Source organism: Nematostella vectensis, chromosome 14 (genome assembly GCF_932526225.1).
Source record: "Nematostella vectensis chromosome 14, jaNemVect1.1, whole genome shotgun sequence".
Lineage (NCBI taxonomy): Eukaryota > Metazoa > Cnidaria > Anthozoa > Actiniaria > Edwardsiidae > Nematostella > Nematostella vectensis.
Window position 1 is genome coordinate 2,334,640 of NC_064047.1, and position 16,639 is coordinate 2,351,278.

Below are 16,639 nucleotides of genomic sequence, written 5' to 3' on the forward strand. Positions count from 1 at the left end.
AGAGTTTACGTTAAGCTTGAAGGCTTGTTTCGGCAACATCAAAATGCCTACCTGAGAAAACCTTTAAGGCACCATAAAAGCGAACATTTTAATTTACAGTGTGGTTTTTAACAACTTCAAATTCCGAACTTTGCAATAAATATTAGAAAATTCTTTGTTTTAAGTGTTTCTAATTGCTATCCGGGCTACGTAATCATCTATGTATTTAAGAAATGGGACGCGCGTTTTGTTTCTTACGTACATCCACTGGATTCACCTCAAAAAGAAAATCAGAACTTTTTTCAAAGTTACTATCAGCAAATATAAGATCTCTACCTGCTTGTGAGCGCGTTTGATTAATTGGGAAACTGGTATTTTTCAATGGGTTTGAGAAAACATCTACGGAAACACCTTATAAATAAGTAATCATATTTCCACACTGGAACGGCCATTTTAGGATTCCTTTAAAATCTCTTTATTTCACATTTTCATCTATTATTTCTTTCATAAAAACATATAATTTTCTTAAAAATGCACTGTTTTTAAAATGAATGTCGATATTTTTTTACCTCTATGTACAAAGTTCGATGGAGTGGAATAGGGAAACTTTCCACGCTTCATCGCCATCACTGGTTTTACAAAATGAGTCCATGAATCCATGTCATTTGACGCACTGTTATAGATACTATTTCTTCTTTGAAAACTCTTTTTACAAAAGCCCAATTAATGTAATTATGTAGTGGTAATTAACTAATGTTCCTTTGTGTTGAGGAGTTTTATCTGCCATTTGGGTGGCGCGATTTTATATGGCGATCTAAATCTCTTCTCCTTACGAGAACTTTTCCACAATACTGGCACTTGTACGGAGTATCCCCGACAGCGTGCAGGCGGATATGCTTAGCCATGTTGCTTGGATCCCCGAATCTTTTTTGACAGTATTTGCACTTTAGGGGTTTATAGCCAGTGTGAATACGCATATGAATTTTCAGCCCGTATTTCCTCGTGTAAAGCTTCCCGCAAAGTTCACACAGATAACCTTTGTTTACTTTTTTTGAGTTTAAATCGTTTATCATATCCTCGCTGCAGCCCGGTTTTGTCTTATCCTGCGTGAGTGTACCATTGCTTAGTCCAATATTTTCTTGCGGTTGACTTGATGTCGGGGTTGGTAGTCTATTCGGAGGCTGATCGTTGTTGAACATCATAGGACTTGGGATCCCAACTGATGGTGGCTGGCCGTTTAGCGGAGGGAAACTCTGGCCGAAACCGTACTTGAAAAAGGGCATCCCAGATGGCGAGCAAAGTGGGGGTCTAGGTTGCAGCAAAAATGCGGGATTTGATAGGACGTCCAGCTGGTGTTGGTTAAACGAGTCCTGAGCAATGTTGTATCTCATCCCGTTAAGTTCGTTCAGAAAAGGTCGCGAAACCGGAGGAAAGTCAGAGCTTGGCATACTGCCAACATCTAAGTTTTTAAAGCCATTGAAGCTCGAATTATACTGTGTGCTGACGGGTGGCGCGAGAGAGCTGTTCTTCAAGGAATCTTTCATCCCGAAACCTTCTGAAGAGAACGACGCAAGTGAGACCGGTGTGAGGGGTGTTAGCACTGGCTGGAGTCTATCCGGTGATTTCACATACTGCGGTTCCGATCCAGAAGCCATGGAGAACGGAGGAGATGACTTCGGAGTTGTACTTCCTTCCGTGGAGGACGAACCGTCAGGCATTCCTCGTAGACTTTCCTTCATCATGAACTGGTCAGTGTTGAAGTTGGACAGGAACGGAGGGAATTGGTTAACACCAAGGAGAGGGTTGTTAAAGCTGTTGAAGCCGTTGAATCCCCCAAAGCCATTTGAGGGCGATCCGAGGCTCAGACTGCTGCCACCGTTCATTTTATCGTGTTCCATGTGAGATGGGTGAGTTGTGTCCCCAAAACTCAGAAATCTGTGCTCCGATTCCGGCTTCATTCCCATGCTCTCCGTAATAGACTTCGAGACACCCAAGCCGTCCGTGTCGGAGCTCGGAGTCAGAAACAGTGTGCTCATCTCCGATATTTCAGTCTCCAGTTTGAACGTATTTGATGTTGTTATCGAGCTACGACGCAAATGCTGATGACTCGAATGGTTGCACTCTGCAATGACGGACGTCTTTTTATAGTCCCCCGATTCCCATCGTGCCTTGCAGTCGAATGCCTTGTGAGCTCGCAGGGAGTTGGGAAATGTAAACAGTTTCTTACATTTGCGACAGATACATTGGTATTCACCTGCGAATCAGATTGACAGGTGTGAGTTAGTTAGGCAACACGTGCAAAGGCCCCTAACCAATCAGAGGGCGCCGTACCATGACGTTTCCCAAGACACGTGCAACGTGCACCGAGCTAAGGCTAGAGACTTGAGTGGGTAGATCTAGAGAATAGTGTGACAACTAGAGCGAGAGAAAAACCGATCAATATTCAATGACCTTATCAATTATTAACACAACATGCTGTAATTACGTTTTAAATCATAGCACACTAAAAACCCTCATGAAAAGAGCATCTAGGTTTTATATATTGCAATCAAGTCTTCTGGAATTTGTTCTTGGTAATGTTTGACTACGGCAATTTATTGAAACGTCCTTTTGTTTTCCCGTCCGTCGACCACGAGGATGTGGCAATCGCTTTGTTTTAACCTTTTGTTCTGCAAATATCCAATCAAAATAGATTTTTCTTCACGAATACTCTTTAGGATTCGAAGCATTTGGTTGTCCTCGCGCGCTCATCTTCAAGGGAATTATTCGGAATGATGCTTGTACCTTTCCAGTAAAGCATGCCAGTTTAGCTGGTAAAAAAGATCCACAAAAAATAAAGCACCAACTGACCACTGGACCCAAACTTCCATCAAAACCTACAGGTGTTACAAAGACCCGGCCGCGCAGCGGACCACTCAAGCGTAGCAAAGTTAAGTGTTGCGCGCTTTCACATGAAATCCGTAGACTCCACAAAAGCACATTTAGCGAACAATACACGTCTCGGCCTTTTTACATAGATGATTTCCACACGCGGTTGGCAAGGCTTTGTTTAGGAATGTTTCCGAGCGAAACAGATGGGTTTATAGTGTCGGACATGGGGGGGGGGGGGGGGGGGGGGGGGTCTAACACTATGGAATCATCTCTCCGATCAACCTTAACCGCGCACGCCATTTTATAACAGCCGACGAAACTTTCACGGCTTTTTAAATCTAAATTTAGACTCAATGTTTGTTAAAAGGCTTGGAACGGGTGATCTCTTAGCCATTTAAAAGTTTATTCTTGAGATTTCTGGTACCCAGAGGTCCGTTTGCAGAGGTCTTCTAAAAGCTCGTTATGACACCGTATTTTACACAACGACACGTGTTCCATTGTTCTTGCAAAGTTCCAGCACATATTGAAGTCCGTCTTTCTTTTGTCATGGTAACCTAGAACGGTTCCACTCAAACAATACATTGATTATCACACGAATTAATAAAGTGAGCAACGACCAATTACGCCAAACAAAATTAGCAAAGCGTTTGACGCTCAGTGCGGAAAAACATTGGCACAAACATAATTCGCGCCGCATTTATTTATGATTTCCAAAAAGTTTATAAAGCCTATACATCATTCTCTAACATAGCCGACGTATTGTAGACTCGCTATTGCTAGAGATTGCGCTAAACATATTTGAATAAAGTACAGCCTTTTGAAACCTCATATTCTAAAGCTGTGTTGCTAAGCTATTAAAACTAATAAAGATTACAGAGATATATATGAAATCGATTGCTCATTAGCGCCTTTTTGGAGGCCAGCTAAGTACCGTATGGATTACTACTGCATTTAAAACGGTGAAAATCAAACGAAATTCGCATTATTGATCTTATTGCTTTAACAAATTCTCTACCATTCGCTCAATTAGATAATAGAATTCTGCAGGGTTTTAATTCAAATCAGGCAAAAAATTCGCCCTTGCCGACAAGGCTGTTTGGCTGGTTTAAACAGCACGAGGTTTGAAAATAGGGTGCTTTTAATATATTGCGTCGATTCCTTTTGTCTGTCATATTCAATTAACCTTTGCTCTAAAAGCATTTGACAATCAAATGTCTAAACGTTTACAGAGAAAAAGTTCTTCGAGCGCCCGAAGCAAAAAAAAAAAAACAAAAAAAAAACAAGAACAACAACAACACACACAAAAGAAAAACAACAACAACAACAACCATAACAGATATAAGAAAATGAGAAAGTTAAGTCGTCGAAAAAAAACAAGTAATCGTGTTCACCTCTTCAAAGTGGCAAAACATATCAGTAGCTGCTTCAAATTGCTTTATCCACAAGAACGTTGATGTTTAAAAAATCTTTGCATCAAACGAATTAGTAATAATTCTTAACTTATAATTCTAAGTAATTAATTTTCTTGAAACTTTCATATTTTATAGTTATGTGCGGAAATCTAAACCTTTAGGAAAAAATAGATTAATTATGGGTGAGCTGCGCAAAGATACAATATATGTACTTACTTAATGTTCGAACTTAAAAAAACAAACATAATTTTTCATGCGTTTTGTTCAGCGAGAGTCAAACCTTTACACCATTAGCTCTACCGGGGAAATGCTTTGCTTTATAACTAACCCGCAGGGACCTGTTTTTATTACAAGCCCAGACAGACAACTGGTGAATCCTTCAATTTTATACACTTTAATTTCCGTACCTGTCTAAGAAAGAACAGAAGTTATCTAAAATCCATCGAAGCGACTGAGTGAAAATGTTGTTTAGTTTAGTTTAGTTTCGAAAATTCAAAGCTCTCATAATAATAAAAAAGCACACAGCCATTTCTGTTTCCTCGATATTTCATATGTTTAATTGAGGCGTTTTTATTATAGGGTGGGTTGAATTTCACCGTAATTCCGGTGGTTTTGATGATCTCTATGTCGCGTGTGTAACAGACAGGTTCTACCAGTCAGTGCGCGGCTGTTAAAATGAAGGCTAACAATTTCATGTTTATTTTTTATTTTTTGCTATTTTGTAGAGATCAAAGGCGAAATGGAATAACCAGAACATCTACCAAGTATTGCTTAGATCTTTCAGATGAAAACAATCCCTTTTAATTTTATAGTAAAAATCGAGTAGAACCTTTAGATTGAAACTGATTTTATTATCTATATGTGCAGCATTTTTATATTACAAATGCCTTTCTAAGGGACCAACGGTTTTAATCATTATGTATAATATGGGGTGGTCGTTTTGTTTTCTGTGCTTGCTCAATATTTTAGCGAGAAATAAGTGACTATCCCAGGTCCCTAACAAAAAACTAAAATGCCATATAACATCAGTATCTAATATCAGATGATATCCATGGTATCTGTACAGTAGTTTCAATATAATCAGGTCAGACTTATTTTACTATTTCGTGTTAACTGTGTTTATTTGTGGAATAGCGGCCGATAAAAAAGCGATAAATAGACACGTGAGTCTTAATCTAATGCAACTTAAACACAACAATAGTCAATGACTAACGGTGCACCCAGCGAAGTTATTTTTTCGTGTAAAGGCATTGCGTTTAATTCCTGTTTTTATCCCTACTCTTATACATCACCGCATTAGGAAAAGGGGAAACTTTTTCCTTCAAAAACAGAAACATATCTAAGTAAAGAAACACCGCTTCAAGTAATTGGTAAATCAATTTTTTTTTCATCGAACATTTTCCCAAAGGGCTTGTTTTGTGTTTTAGTATCTAGAATTCTGTATAATTTAATTTCATTTGATCTTGCGTTATTTTGTTGCGTTTGAATGAAGTAACTTTTGTTTTTCATAGCATTCATCGGTCGTTGCATTTCAACTATTCTGTGTACTTCTCTTTACAATTCCTACTCCAGTAATTGCGCTTGGCTAACCATGCCCCTTAGCACGCATGTGTCTGTGGAATGGCATTCGTGTATTTGTTACTCTGACAACTACAATGCATCATAACCTAACTTTGGTTAAAGTCCTGCAATTAAGATCTGAAGCCATCACATTACTTGAGTGTTTTAAAATACTCCGAAACCTTATACAATACTCTTTGGAATTCGTTTCTTTTCTTTTTTTCGTCATCGGCGTTTTGTCCTATACTTATTATTCTAGTCGAATTGCATGCGCATTAGCACACGTGTGTTATTGTGCTTATGCAACGCCTTAACTTACACTTTTCTCATTTGAGTTAGGTTGCCGTTTAGGTTTTGCCTACTTAGGTGTAATATGCCCTTATTGGCTCAGAGATGTTCAATTGCCTACAGACATCAAAACGCGCTTATCTCTAGGCAACCCATTGTGTCTTTGTGGAATCCTCTATTCCATTTTTGAGCTCAAGAACTTCAAGTGTGATTATTATTTAATGTGGTTCACATTCGAATTATTTCAGATTGACTTTTTTTGGATTGGCTAATGGCAAATAAGGGAGGGCGTTTTCTATTAGCAACAAAATAAGTTAAAGGGAAATTCATTGGAGAGTAGGAGAGTAAAATAAGATAAGTAGGACTGTGTTTGTGTTTTGCTTTTGTACTCGTATTATGCAACATATATGAATTGTTTTATACATTAAACAGATATGACAGCTTGATGGAAGCCGTGTGTGATTTTGTTCTGTAATTGCGAAATGTGGTCGTCAAAGGTTGCATGAAATGCACACGCAACATGTTGCACATCGTTAATGTTTTTTTTTAACAATTCAGAACCTTTGTGTGTTTTAGAACGAGGGAGGTCTAATGCTAATAATTGTTAACGGTTGCATGCATGCATGCATGCATGCGCTCCAAACATGTTGCAAATTGCCACTGCTAGAGGGTTGAATTAGTGCGTTGATACTCATCTATTGTATAAGGGCACTTCCTGACGTTTGCAAACAATTGCGTAATTGCCACTTAGGTTACACGTGTCGCCGTGAGGTAAAATGCATTTGAATAAATAAACCGACAGCCCCACTGCTATGCCCTTGCATGAATTAAACAAAATTCTTAAAGATAACCTGGGAAACAAAGATTGGTTTCGTATCAACTGAGCCTAACCAATACCTTTAGCAAACAAAGAAAATATATGACACCTTAATAAGCTTTCAAATATCAATTAGGTACACCACCGACAAAGGGGTGTTTTACCGCCCCGCCCTTAAACCTGATATGCATCAATACTTCGCTCCGTTTACCATTACATAGAACTTTAACCAAGACCTTGAGCTTCTTAACTTTACGGTGTCTTTTTAAATGATCATACATTATGAATATCTTAACACCCGAGCCTAAAAGCTCTTAAAACATTTGTAGTTCACTTTGACTTAGTTTTGTTAAAACAGGCAGATAACAGCCTTTACCCGGTAACGGCATAACTCCGGAAATTGAGGCGGATACATTGAAGAACTCTTTGTCTTCCAAGGGAAATATTTTACATATTGTTTGTTTTACATTTTACTTAGCCAAAAAAGTCGATAAAACGACGGTGTGTATATTGGATTCGGGGTTTTATAAAAGGTATTGATATTTCTGTTAAGAAATTGTCGGTAAAGAGTTGTTTATGAATAATAGACTTTGTTGTAACCTCATTAATGGAATTAACAGTATTATCATAATATCTCTGACTTGCAATGTCCAGAAAACTATACGCTCTGATCGGATATTTATTGAGTGTTCTAATGGAGTTTTGAAAAGAAATGTGAAATAACACGGTCTAGAATAAGGAAATCTTACTGTTTGGACGCTCGATTTTATATATATCTTTTATGCGGCTGTTGCTGTTTTTGGCTTGCTCTGCCGTCAAATAAAAAACGGCCGGCTTTCTCATGAAAATTAGCCGTGCTAACCAATGACCGTTCGGCGGCCCTAAAAGTGTGCATTCACGGTGTCTGTGTTTGCGTCATTTTTTCGCTACATAAAGTCTGTTTTCCTTCTTGGCATTGCACTCTCTTTGAGTGCGAGTTTGATTTCTCATCTATTTTTGCCGTAGACAATTTTTTTGAAAATCCGCTGCAGAAATAAGTACGGCCCAGCCTCAACTGAAAATTAGACGTTTCTTATAAAAAGAGAGTGTAATAAAAAAATTTTTTCTTAGATTATGCAGAACTTTCAGATAAGCCTTTGTTTGTTTACATAACAATTAAGACTTCGTGCAAGCTCGCTTGTCATTTTTTCGTTACTTTTTTTTAGCAAGCTATTAATCTAATCTTGGTGTAACTACCAACAAAAGCGCGCGTATATTCTTTTACTATTCTACTTTAGTGGTTTTAACTTCGTGTTCCGGAAACCGCAACGACAATCAACAGCAGCCTTTGAACTCGGGCAGGTGGCGCCATAGCTGTGAAAGACGCGCGCGCGGTTGTACAGTTTTGGCGGGAAACTGTCATCAGCAACATAACCTTGCACGAAAGGTGCACACCTCGATTAATTTAGGTGCACTGCCTTCGACATAAAATAACATCAAATATTTATTCAAATTCAACAAGGATTTAAAGGCTTTATAATATGTTTTTTTATGTGTGTGATTTTATGTCATTGCATTTCCCTCGGGGCATAACTTTCTCTCATACTGTGACAGCTCTAAAAGAGCAATAGTATTTTTCATTTGAGCTTTTGGAGGAGGTACTGTGAGGCTAAAAACGTCTCGTCAAAGATTAACTCTCGTGCTACTTAAGCCTAATAAACGTTATTGACATATCACATATCAGATGCTTCATATCAGACTACCAGTCATACGCGGGTATAAAATATATTAGAACCAATCACAACTAAAACCTGACGTAGAAGCCAAACTTCAAACCTACTTCAAGTAAATTGCAAGACTTTTTTAGATCACGCCGCAGGTGGAAAAACTTCAAAGCCTTTCAAGCCATAAGACAATTTGTAGACTCGAATTACATAGTTTCACTCCAGTGGTTTTTAACTATAGTCCCACATGTTTGAAGACAATAGGTTTTAGACCACGCGATTTTCTTAACGGGACAGTGCTCACACTGTCTCGTGGATCGCGCTGTTGTTCAGTTGACAATTCTAAGTAGTTACTAGTCAAACTCAGCTTTTTTTTTTAATTGTCAATACCGGATTCTTCGGTTCTATTTTATAACTGTCAAGTCTATGGCGTTAGGAAAAGGTTCTCACCTCTCATGTTGGACTTTTTGTGAGTTTAATTGCGCCCTCTGTGTTAAACTACCATACCTAAAATGATACATACATTTCTAATGCTGTAATAAAAACATTCACCGAATTATTGTATAAATTTCTGGAGATTTGGATTATAAGTCTAAAATAGAGAATCACATGGTATGTACAACTTGTACACTCATAAAATCCAAGTACAGACAACCTCATTTTAGCCCTTTTTTATGTTTTAATGATTTACCGTTAGAGTTTTTGTGAGTGCCTTGGTGGGGTGGAGATAGGACGGGGTGATGTCTTTATTTTAAAGGTGATCGGTGCGAGAGGATGGGGCGCGAGTAGTCATTCAGTTTATGATCAACTTAACATTGTCCTAAATAATACCTCTAAAAATAGTTATGACTAAAAAAAAAATACCAATTAAAGTATCATTACAGTGATAATCTTGGCAATGCTCAAAGAAAAAAAAAATTAAACAGTCTCTCTTTCAGCCGTTTTTGGGACAAATTAATGCCAATATAAACAAATAATAAATGTTCATGTTCATCGGCTCATTCAACCAAGTACCATTTTTAATCAAATATCGTCAATAAATGTATCCTACCTCATTCGTAGACGGTTATTTCTGAAGCTTTCTTGTAAATGGACAGTTGTATTTTCAAATGTAAACAATTACAAAAAAGTGGTCGATCGACATTTTCTGAAAAGGAGTACCACCCTAAATTCGTAATAAGCATGATCTATGTAAAAACCTGCGAAAGTAAATTAAAAAAAAAATAGTGGCTTCTTACTATTGAAAATACAATCTCAGTCCGTCTGTTAAAAATGCTTATATTCTAAAACACGACTTATCTCAAGGTGAAGTAATCTAAGCCTCGAAAAACCCGTAAACAACTTGTTACTGCAGTAGTATCTTCAAAGCACGATGCCTTGTTTGGCGGGTAATGTTTTTTGTTTGCCCCGTGACCGCCCATACGACCACAACGCAAAACCAAAACAAACAAATCAAACTCATAACTCTTTATACAAGTGTGTTCAAGGGAGCGATCACAGGCGACTTCAAACACGCTGGGAATCCATGTTCTAGCTTGCTGTGTAAAAAGCCTCGTGTTGGTCTAATTGATAAGGATGCATAAAATCCTCAAGAGTAATAAAAATGGACACGAAATAAATAACAAAATGGAATAAATAAATTGTATGGCGTACGATAAAACTTTCTAAACGATCATTGTGTCGCTATAACTGATCCTCCAATAACACTGAGTGATGCATCAGTAAAGTAAGTTAGGTCTTTTTCAATGTTTCAACAACAGAAACCAATCTAGAATCCGATTCTTAAGAATTGTAACTTGTAGCTTGGCACTCTTTATCCACCTTGCAATATTTCGAATATTATTCAATTACTTGACTTAATATCTCGACAACCACTTGAAACAAACTGGCGTTCGACCACACGCGTGATCTATTGGTATTTCTGGATAAATTCGGCTTGAGTTACTTCAGCGACATTATCACATTATCACATTATCACAGCCGGTCAGTGATGGAATTTAGTGAACAAATTTCGACAGCTGAATTAGATCACAATGATGGACTTTTTTCATATCGCCTCGAGCAAAATAAACAAAAATGCCGTCCGCTTTATAATATTTTAGTCAAACAAAGAAGATAAGATTAAGTGTAATTGCCCGATAAAGAACGCCTAGACTTCACTGCATTATTTTTAATACAAGAGAAAATGTTATTTATTTCTGCTTTTTTTAAATGTAGAAATTTAGGGATCTTTTGATTTGTCCACGGCCGAGTAAAATCTTTACAAGTTCATTGACATGCCGCCGATAGTATAAATTGCCCATGATCACAACAAATTTGTTTACCCAAGATATCACTACAGACAAAGTGAAATTCAATATTAAAATCTCGAGGCAAACAAACCGTCACAGTTAAAGCCCAATTTTGGCCAATTTCCTAGCCTAATAGCTACCTAAATCACACACGTCCTAAGAGAAATGTGTACTTTTATGTTAGCCTAATCCACTATAACAAAAGCTTCATTTTCTTGTTAATTCAATATAAACAATCGGCCACATGTTAGTGGGATGGATTGGAAGAATGGATGATTCCGTCGACGGCTGTCTTCGCCTGGCAACCAAAGCTAGCGAGATTAGGAATGTACGCTTGTTATTAGTGGGTCAGTTGAAGGATTTTCAGGGCTTGGCGAAGACGACAGGACAATGTGTTGGGCGTCTCGAACAGGTGGAGAATGGCAATTTGATAGGAACAACAAGTAGAGTACAAGACAACAAAATGATAAATATATATATATATATTTTTTTTTGGGGGGGGGGGGGAGGGGGAGGAGGCCGAAGGAAAACTAAGGAATCTATAAATTCGGATGAGCTTTATTTCAGATACATTCTTCGTGGTGCATTTCGCAAAAAAACTCACTAGAAAAGGAAATCGGCCTTCTTTTAAGTACTACTTTATTTTTACTTTTATATGTTAAGTACTACTTTATTTTTACTTTTATATGTTAAAACAGTTGTTTCGGATTGATTTTCTTAGCGAATCGCAGCAAGGACGTAGAGCCTTGAGGGGTGATTCTATAATTTATGAACATTTCTAAAACCATTTCTTAGTCATTTAACTTTTATTGTTAACAAAAAGATAAATAAAGACAATTGAATTTCAATTTGAACTTTTTACCCTTTCTTTCATTTTTTTTTTATCAGGAGCTGTTTTTTTCAGTGCGGTAAGTTACGAATAAACTATGCCAAGGAAAAAGGACTTTATCTGGATTAGTAGATTGGTTAATGAAAACATCCGGAGATCAGACTTACATGACAGTCTTTGGTTTAGCTTTAAATGTTTTAAAATTTCGAATTTTCGAAATTTCGTTTTTCTAGCTAGTTCCCTTTTAGGGCATTACATACCATTTTTATCGCGCTAAAAATGTGTGAGTCGACAATTTCCACGTAAACTTAATCGTAAATACGATTTTGCAGGCCGTCTTTTTAAAAAAAATTAATGTCTCAGACCCTAAGTTTTATTTTTCGTGCGCTAGACCCAGGCTCTTTTAGACCATTTAAAAACAGCTATTTATCGGTATTCCCTATACTGTCAAATGCTGATCGGTTTTGTTTTTCTATTGGTGAATGGGTTAAATTACATATTGATTAATGTGGGTTAAGTTTGCTATTAAAAATAACATTTATTTCTGCATTTTAGAACGCATCACATTAACAAAAAATTGTTGTTGTTTTTTTTACTTTTTTTTGTTTTGGGTTGTCTGTGTTCCCTTCCTGACTGCCTCTTTACCAAAGAAATTTCCATTTTCGCAATGCCATTCTCCTATCTTTCCAAATTAAGATGAAATTAAGAGGCTATGCTTTCGACACGCAGGATGCCATGAACAGGCATTCGCAGGCAACCGCATAAGGCGATCATGTACGATTATATGGAGACCACTTTGCGATCGGTGTGCGATCATAATATGGAAACAAGCCTTTTATCAAACGTACCTTTTATTTTGACGCGTTCAACTGCGTCTGGGATCCCGATTTTCTTGCAAAGTAGTGCTGTAGGCCAGACGATTAATTCCTCTCCTTTCTTTATCCCTCTTAGAGATCGAAAGAAGAACTCCCCGTCGTGCCAGAATAGCTCGAGATTCTAAGTATGAGGAACGCACAAAAAATCTCAGGAGTCGATAAATGTGATTCATATGTTGGAGAAAAAAGTCCAAACGACTTAAACATACGTCAAACCCTTATACAAATGATACAAGCGTGAGCGCCAATATTGCTGTGAAAATCATTTGGCATTCAGTAAACAAGGAAATAAGCAATAAGTACAGAAACTATCCAGAACTATTTATTACCGGATCTAGGGGGGGGGGGGGGGGGGGGGAGGGAGGTTCACCCTTCGGAAGAAGGTTGCGGAAACCAAAATTAACGAGAAATCTGGATCAGCCACATAGCACCAAACAACATCGTCTAGTTCATTTTAGGACACAGTGATCATTGGCAAAGCATCCCAGGGAGGGAAAGTAGTCACATATACTTGTTGATCAAATAAACTTCAACCCCTGAAGAACAGAAACAGGAGTCTCGTCAGCAGAATATTGGACAAAAAAAGCTGCGTGAAATGGACATTATTAAGTATGCCTCATAATCTTAATCCTTAAAAAAATATTTTTTTGCAGAGATTTTGTTCAGGTAATTTCACAAAACGCCAACCCTTAAAAATACCAGACTGCCCATTTAAATCCCTAAAAATACCTTAAAATGGGGAGAAATTCTTCTTAGGTTTACATAATGTCATCAAAAGGGGACCTTTTTTAGCCAAAGGAGAGAGCAGGGTAAATATCAAGAAGAGTAGCAAGTAAAGAGACCAGGAATTCTACCTTTTCTTTGTCACATCTCGCGAATGACATAAAGGCAGCCCATGAAAGATGCCTGTCGGTGACCCATCGCAGCTCACCACATTTGTATGTCACCTACCAAAACAAAAAAGTCAGAAAACACTTCTCAACGAAAATTATCAACAATGTAGACAATAAAAACTATTCTCAATGCTATCACCCAACCCCAACCCGACACACAAACCACACCCCACCCCTCCCCTCTAGAGGTCGCCTACAATGAACAAAGGTTAAAGAAAATATATTTTTTAATTGCTACCATCCACCCAGCCCGACCTCCCTACACAAAACTCTTTTTTTTTGCAAAGCCGCCCATTTCATTTGACACCCAAAAAGTAACGTGATCTTTTAATGCAAGTTGGCTATTGTCGTGACGATGGCCATACCCACCTCTAGTATGTAGTCCAAATGCTTTTCATCTCTGGTTTTAAGGGCCATGTTGATTGGCCCGTTGTATGGCCCAAACACCAGGTTTGCAGGGATGTGGTTGGTCGTAAAAACCCCGGCGTTCTTCTGAAGACCTTCCAGTTGAGACCAGTGTACCAGAAACATGGCGAGGATAGCTGGAAAAAAGTTAAATTTGAGGACGACGCACGTACACGCTCAACACTGGGAATTCTTATTATCACTGATACCATTTAAAGAAATGTATGCGCAGCAAACACAGAAGAACGCTAACACCACAATGTCCATACGTTTTGTACTTCTGGTTGACCAATTCTCACTTTTGCGATTGCGTTTGTGCTTGCTCTTGTAAGAACTAGCCGTAGAGTGTCTATCAGGCGCTATTATGTCATCTTAGCTAAGTCTGAGAAAGCATCCATTTCCATCGAATGAATTGGAGATGCTATCACCAAATATTTGGTAACTGAGATTAAACTATTTTAGAAGTTTAGTTTTGAAGATCTCTGCGCATAATTTGTCATTCAGTATTCAATAAAACAAAAACAAAGGGATGGCTGAATATAGTACCCTTTTATTACATTTACCTATATTATTAAACATTATTAATACCACGCTTATAAAAGCCCCGTGCACTTGTCACACCAAGTGCATGGTGCACAAAGATAACAGAGCAGTAGCAGGCCACTAAGATTGTTGGAAGGGAGGCACAATAAAGAAACATAAAGAAAATATTTGGGGGGTACAACCACGCCCCTCCTGGTTATTTCCTTATATTTTTTTAAAAATATTGGGGTTACACTTTTCCTTAGTGTCGCTGCATGTGTCACGGAGGAACCAGGAAAAAGGGTGACATACTAATTCTTACGAATAGTATAGATCAAAAATTAAATCATCACTTGTTTAACCAAGTTGTTTAAAAGCCATTTTGCATATTTTGGCATTCAAGAGCACTAGTCGGTCACATCTTTGTAAGAATTTTGTTCAAAATTGGAAGACAAATTATGTGATGAAATACGGAAATATCTATTAGAATCTATTAGAAAATAAAGTTTTATACCTTGCACTACCACATCATCAATCGATCATGTCGAAACTGTAGTTTCCCTAATCAGGCGATGGAAATAGATGTTTTCGCACACCAGGTATTTTGCCAGGACAAAAAAATGTCGGCCAATGAAGACTTTTTAATGGTGTTCCGCTGCTTATAAGGGAATATCCAGTTAGAGATATTCGGACTTCGGATAGCCTGTGTATGGGCCGCTTTTGTTTTCCTTCGTATAAAATACCTCTCGAAAACTATATATATACTTCCTGGTGACAAAATGAAACGATCAATGGTGATGAAACGATCAAACATCGGCTAGCTCTTCCAATTGCAGGTCTTTTCTTGAGTAACAAATTTATAACAAATGCGACCTCGGTGACAAGAGTTCCGTTAGAAGAGATTTCCAATGGGACGACTCACTTCCGACCACAAGTCAATATCATTTTAAAAGCGCGCGCACATCGCTCAATATCTAAGAAGTTGAAAGCGATTAAAGCTGCTCTAGGATCCACCATCTATAGATTACTACATTTGCTCTGAACAAATAATGACATAAAAGAAAAGACAGTAAAGAAATGAGATCTACAAAAAGAAATTGGAACCACAGGGGAAATGAGTTGATGCCTCGCCTTTCTTTATTTCTAATATTTTAAAATGACGAGATGCCAACGCCCAAACAAATTATCGTCAATTATTTAAATGTTCGACGTACTTTTTACAGAGAATGCCGCAAAGGCATATTGTCTATAAAGGACAACGTATACATTTTTCAACCTTCAATTTCTATTTCATTTTTTTTGCCTTTATGGTAATTTCTGATAAATTCTACAAACTCGGGATTGCACATCTAAGAAAAAAGAAATTGAGAGTGTATTACCAATTTTCAGACGCACACAGAAAAATTTCCTTTTACGGTTTACAATGCCCTTTGTTAAAGACTTGATCGAGACGACTAGAGTGGTGTTGTTCGGTATTCCAGCCATCCATTTTCGAAATACAGCTTTTGAATAACTACATGGGCGACTAGCGAGCCAATGGTTCTTAAATCTGAAGACCCCAGTACATGCAAACCATCGTACAGAATACGTATCTCACGATGAAATATCGTACGTATACAATACGTATCTGAAGAGGACCAAATAACTTTTTTTCGCTTCTCGAACCCATCAACGCCAATGTTGACCGAAACAGTGAAAATTGCTGGCCAAGTAAACCTGTTACTGGTTGTACACCATGTTATGAGGTGCTGTAAGTACTTCACTAGCATTTCCCTTGTCATGTGGACTGAGCGAGATGCCAGCAATGACCGATGTTAGGGTTTCGCACGGGGCTGAAGCTTACAGATCACTATTTCATAAGCAACTATAGGCTACATACTAGTCAAGCAAATGACTGAATTCTACCATTACGCCTTTAACGCACAGTATGCATAATTGTGTTCTATAATCTTTTAATACCACCATGAATAATCTGAATTAAGCGTCTGAATTCTGCATCTAATATTTTTGGTGGGTGCTACGCTAGATCCAGGAGTTAAGAGCTTTTGGCCCACATACTGGATGATGTATCAAGTGTATTGTATATGATCAATCATAGAACTGAATAGATACATGTAATTTCTGAAGTTTTGATTTGCTATATAGTCTGGACATGAAATTCCTTTTATTCAGGACAATTTTGAGAAGCCTAATA

The 16,639-nt window shown here is 37.8% G+C and overlaps 2 protein-coding genes across 3 annotated transcripts in view; both read right to left on the reverse strand.

Moving 5' to 3' along the window:
* The window catches only part of LOC116602248, a 60,733-nt gene that overhangs the window by 37,235 nt on the left and 6,859 nt on the right, over positions 1–16,639 (reverse strand). For both annotated transcript variants that reach the window (XM_048721413.1, XM_048721412.1), the window contains 3 exons: positions 13,888–14,060; positions 13,480–13,572; positions 12,599–12,746 (listed from right to left, as the gene is read on the reverse strand). In XM_048721413.1, the coding sequence (XP_048577370.1) occupies positions 12,599–12,746; positions 13,480–13,572; positions 13,888–14,049 (403 nt within the window). In that variant the 5' untranslated portion in view covers positions 14,050–14,060. The remainder of the gene's footprint in view (positions 1–12,598; positions 12,747–13,479; positions 13,573–13,887; positions 14,061–16,639) is intronic.
* On the reverse strand, positions 431–9,102 carry LOC125559768 (histone-lysine N-methyltransferase MECOM-like). Its single transcript, XM_048721414.1, has 2 exons — positions 9,081–9,102; positions 431–2,233 (listed from the first exon to the last, which is right to left on the reverse strand). The coding sequence occupies exons 1-2, from the start codon at positions 9,085–9,087 to the stop codon at positions 756–758; spliced, it is 1,485 nt and encodes a 494-aa protein (XP_048577371.1). The 5' UTR covers positions 9,088–9,102; the 3' UTR covers positions 431–755.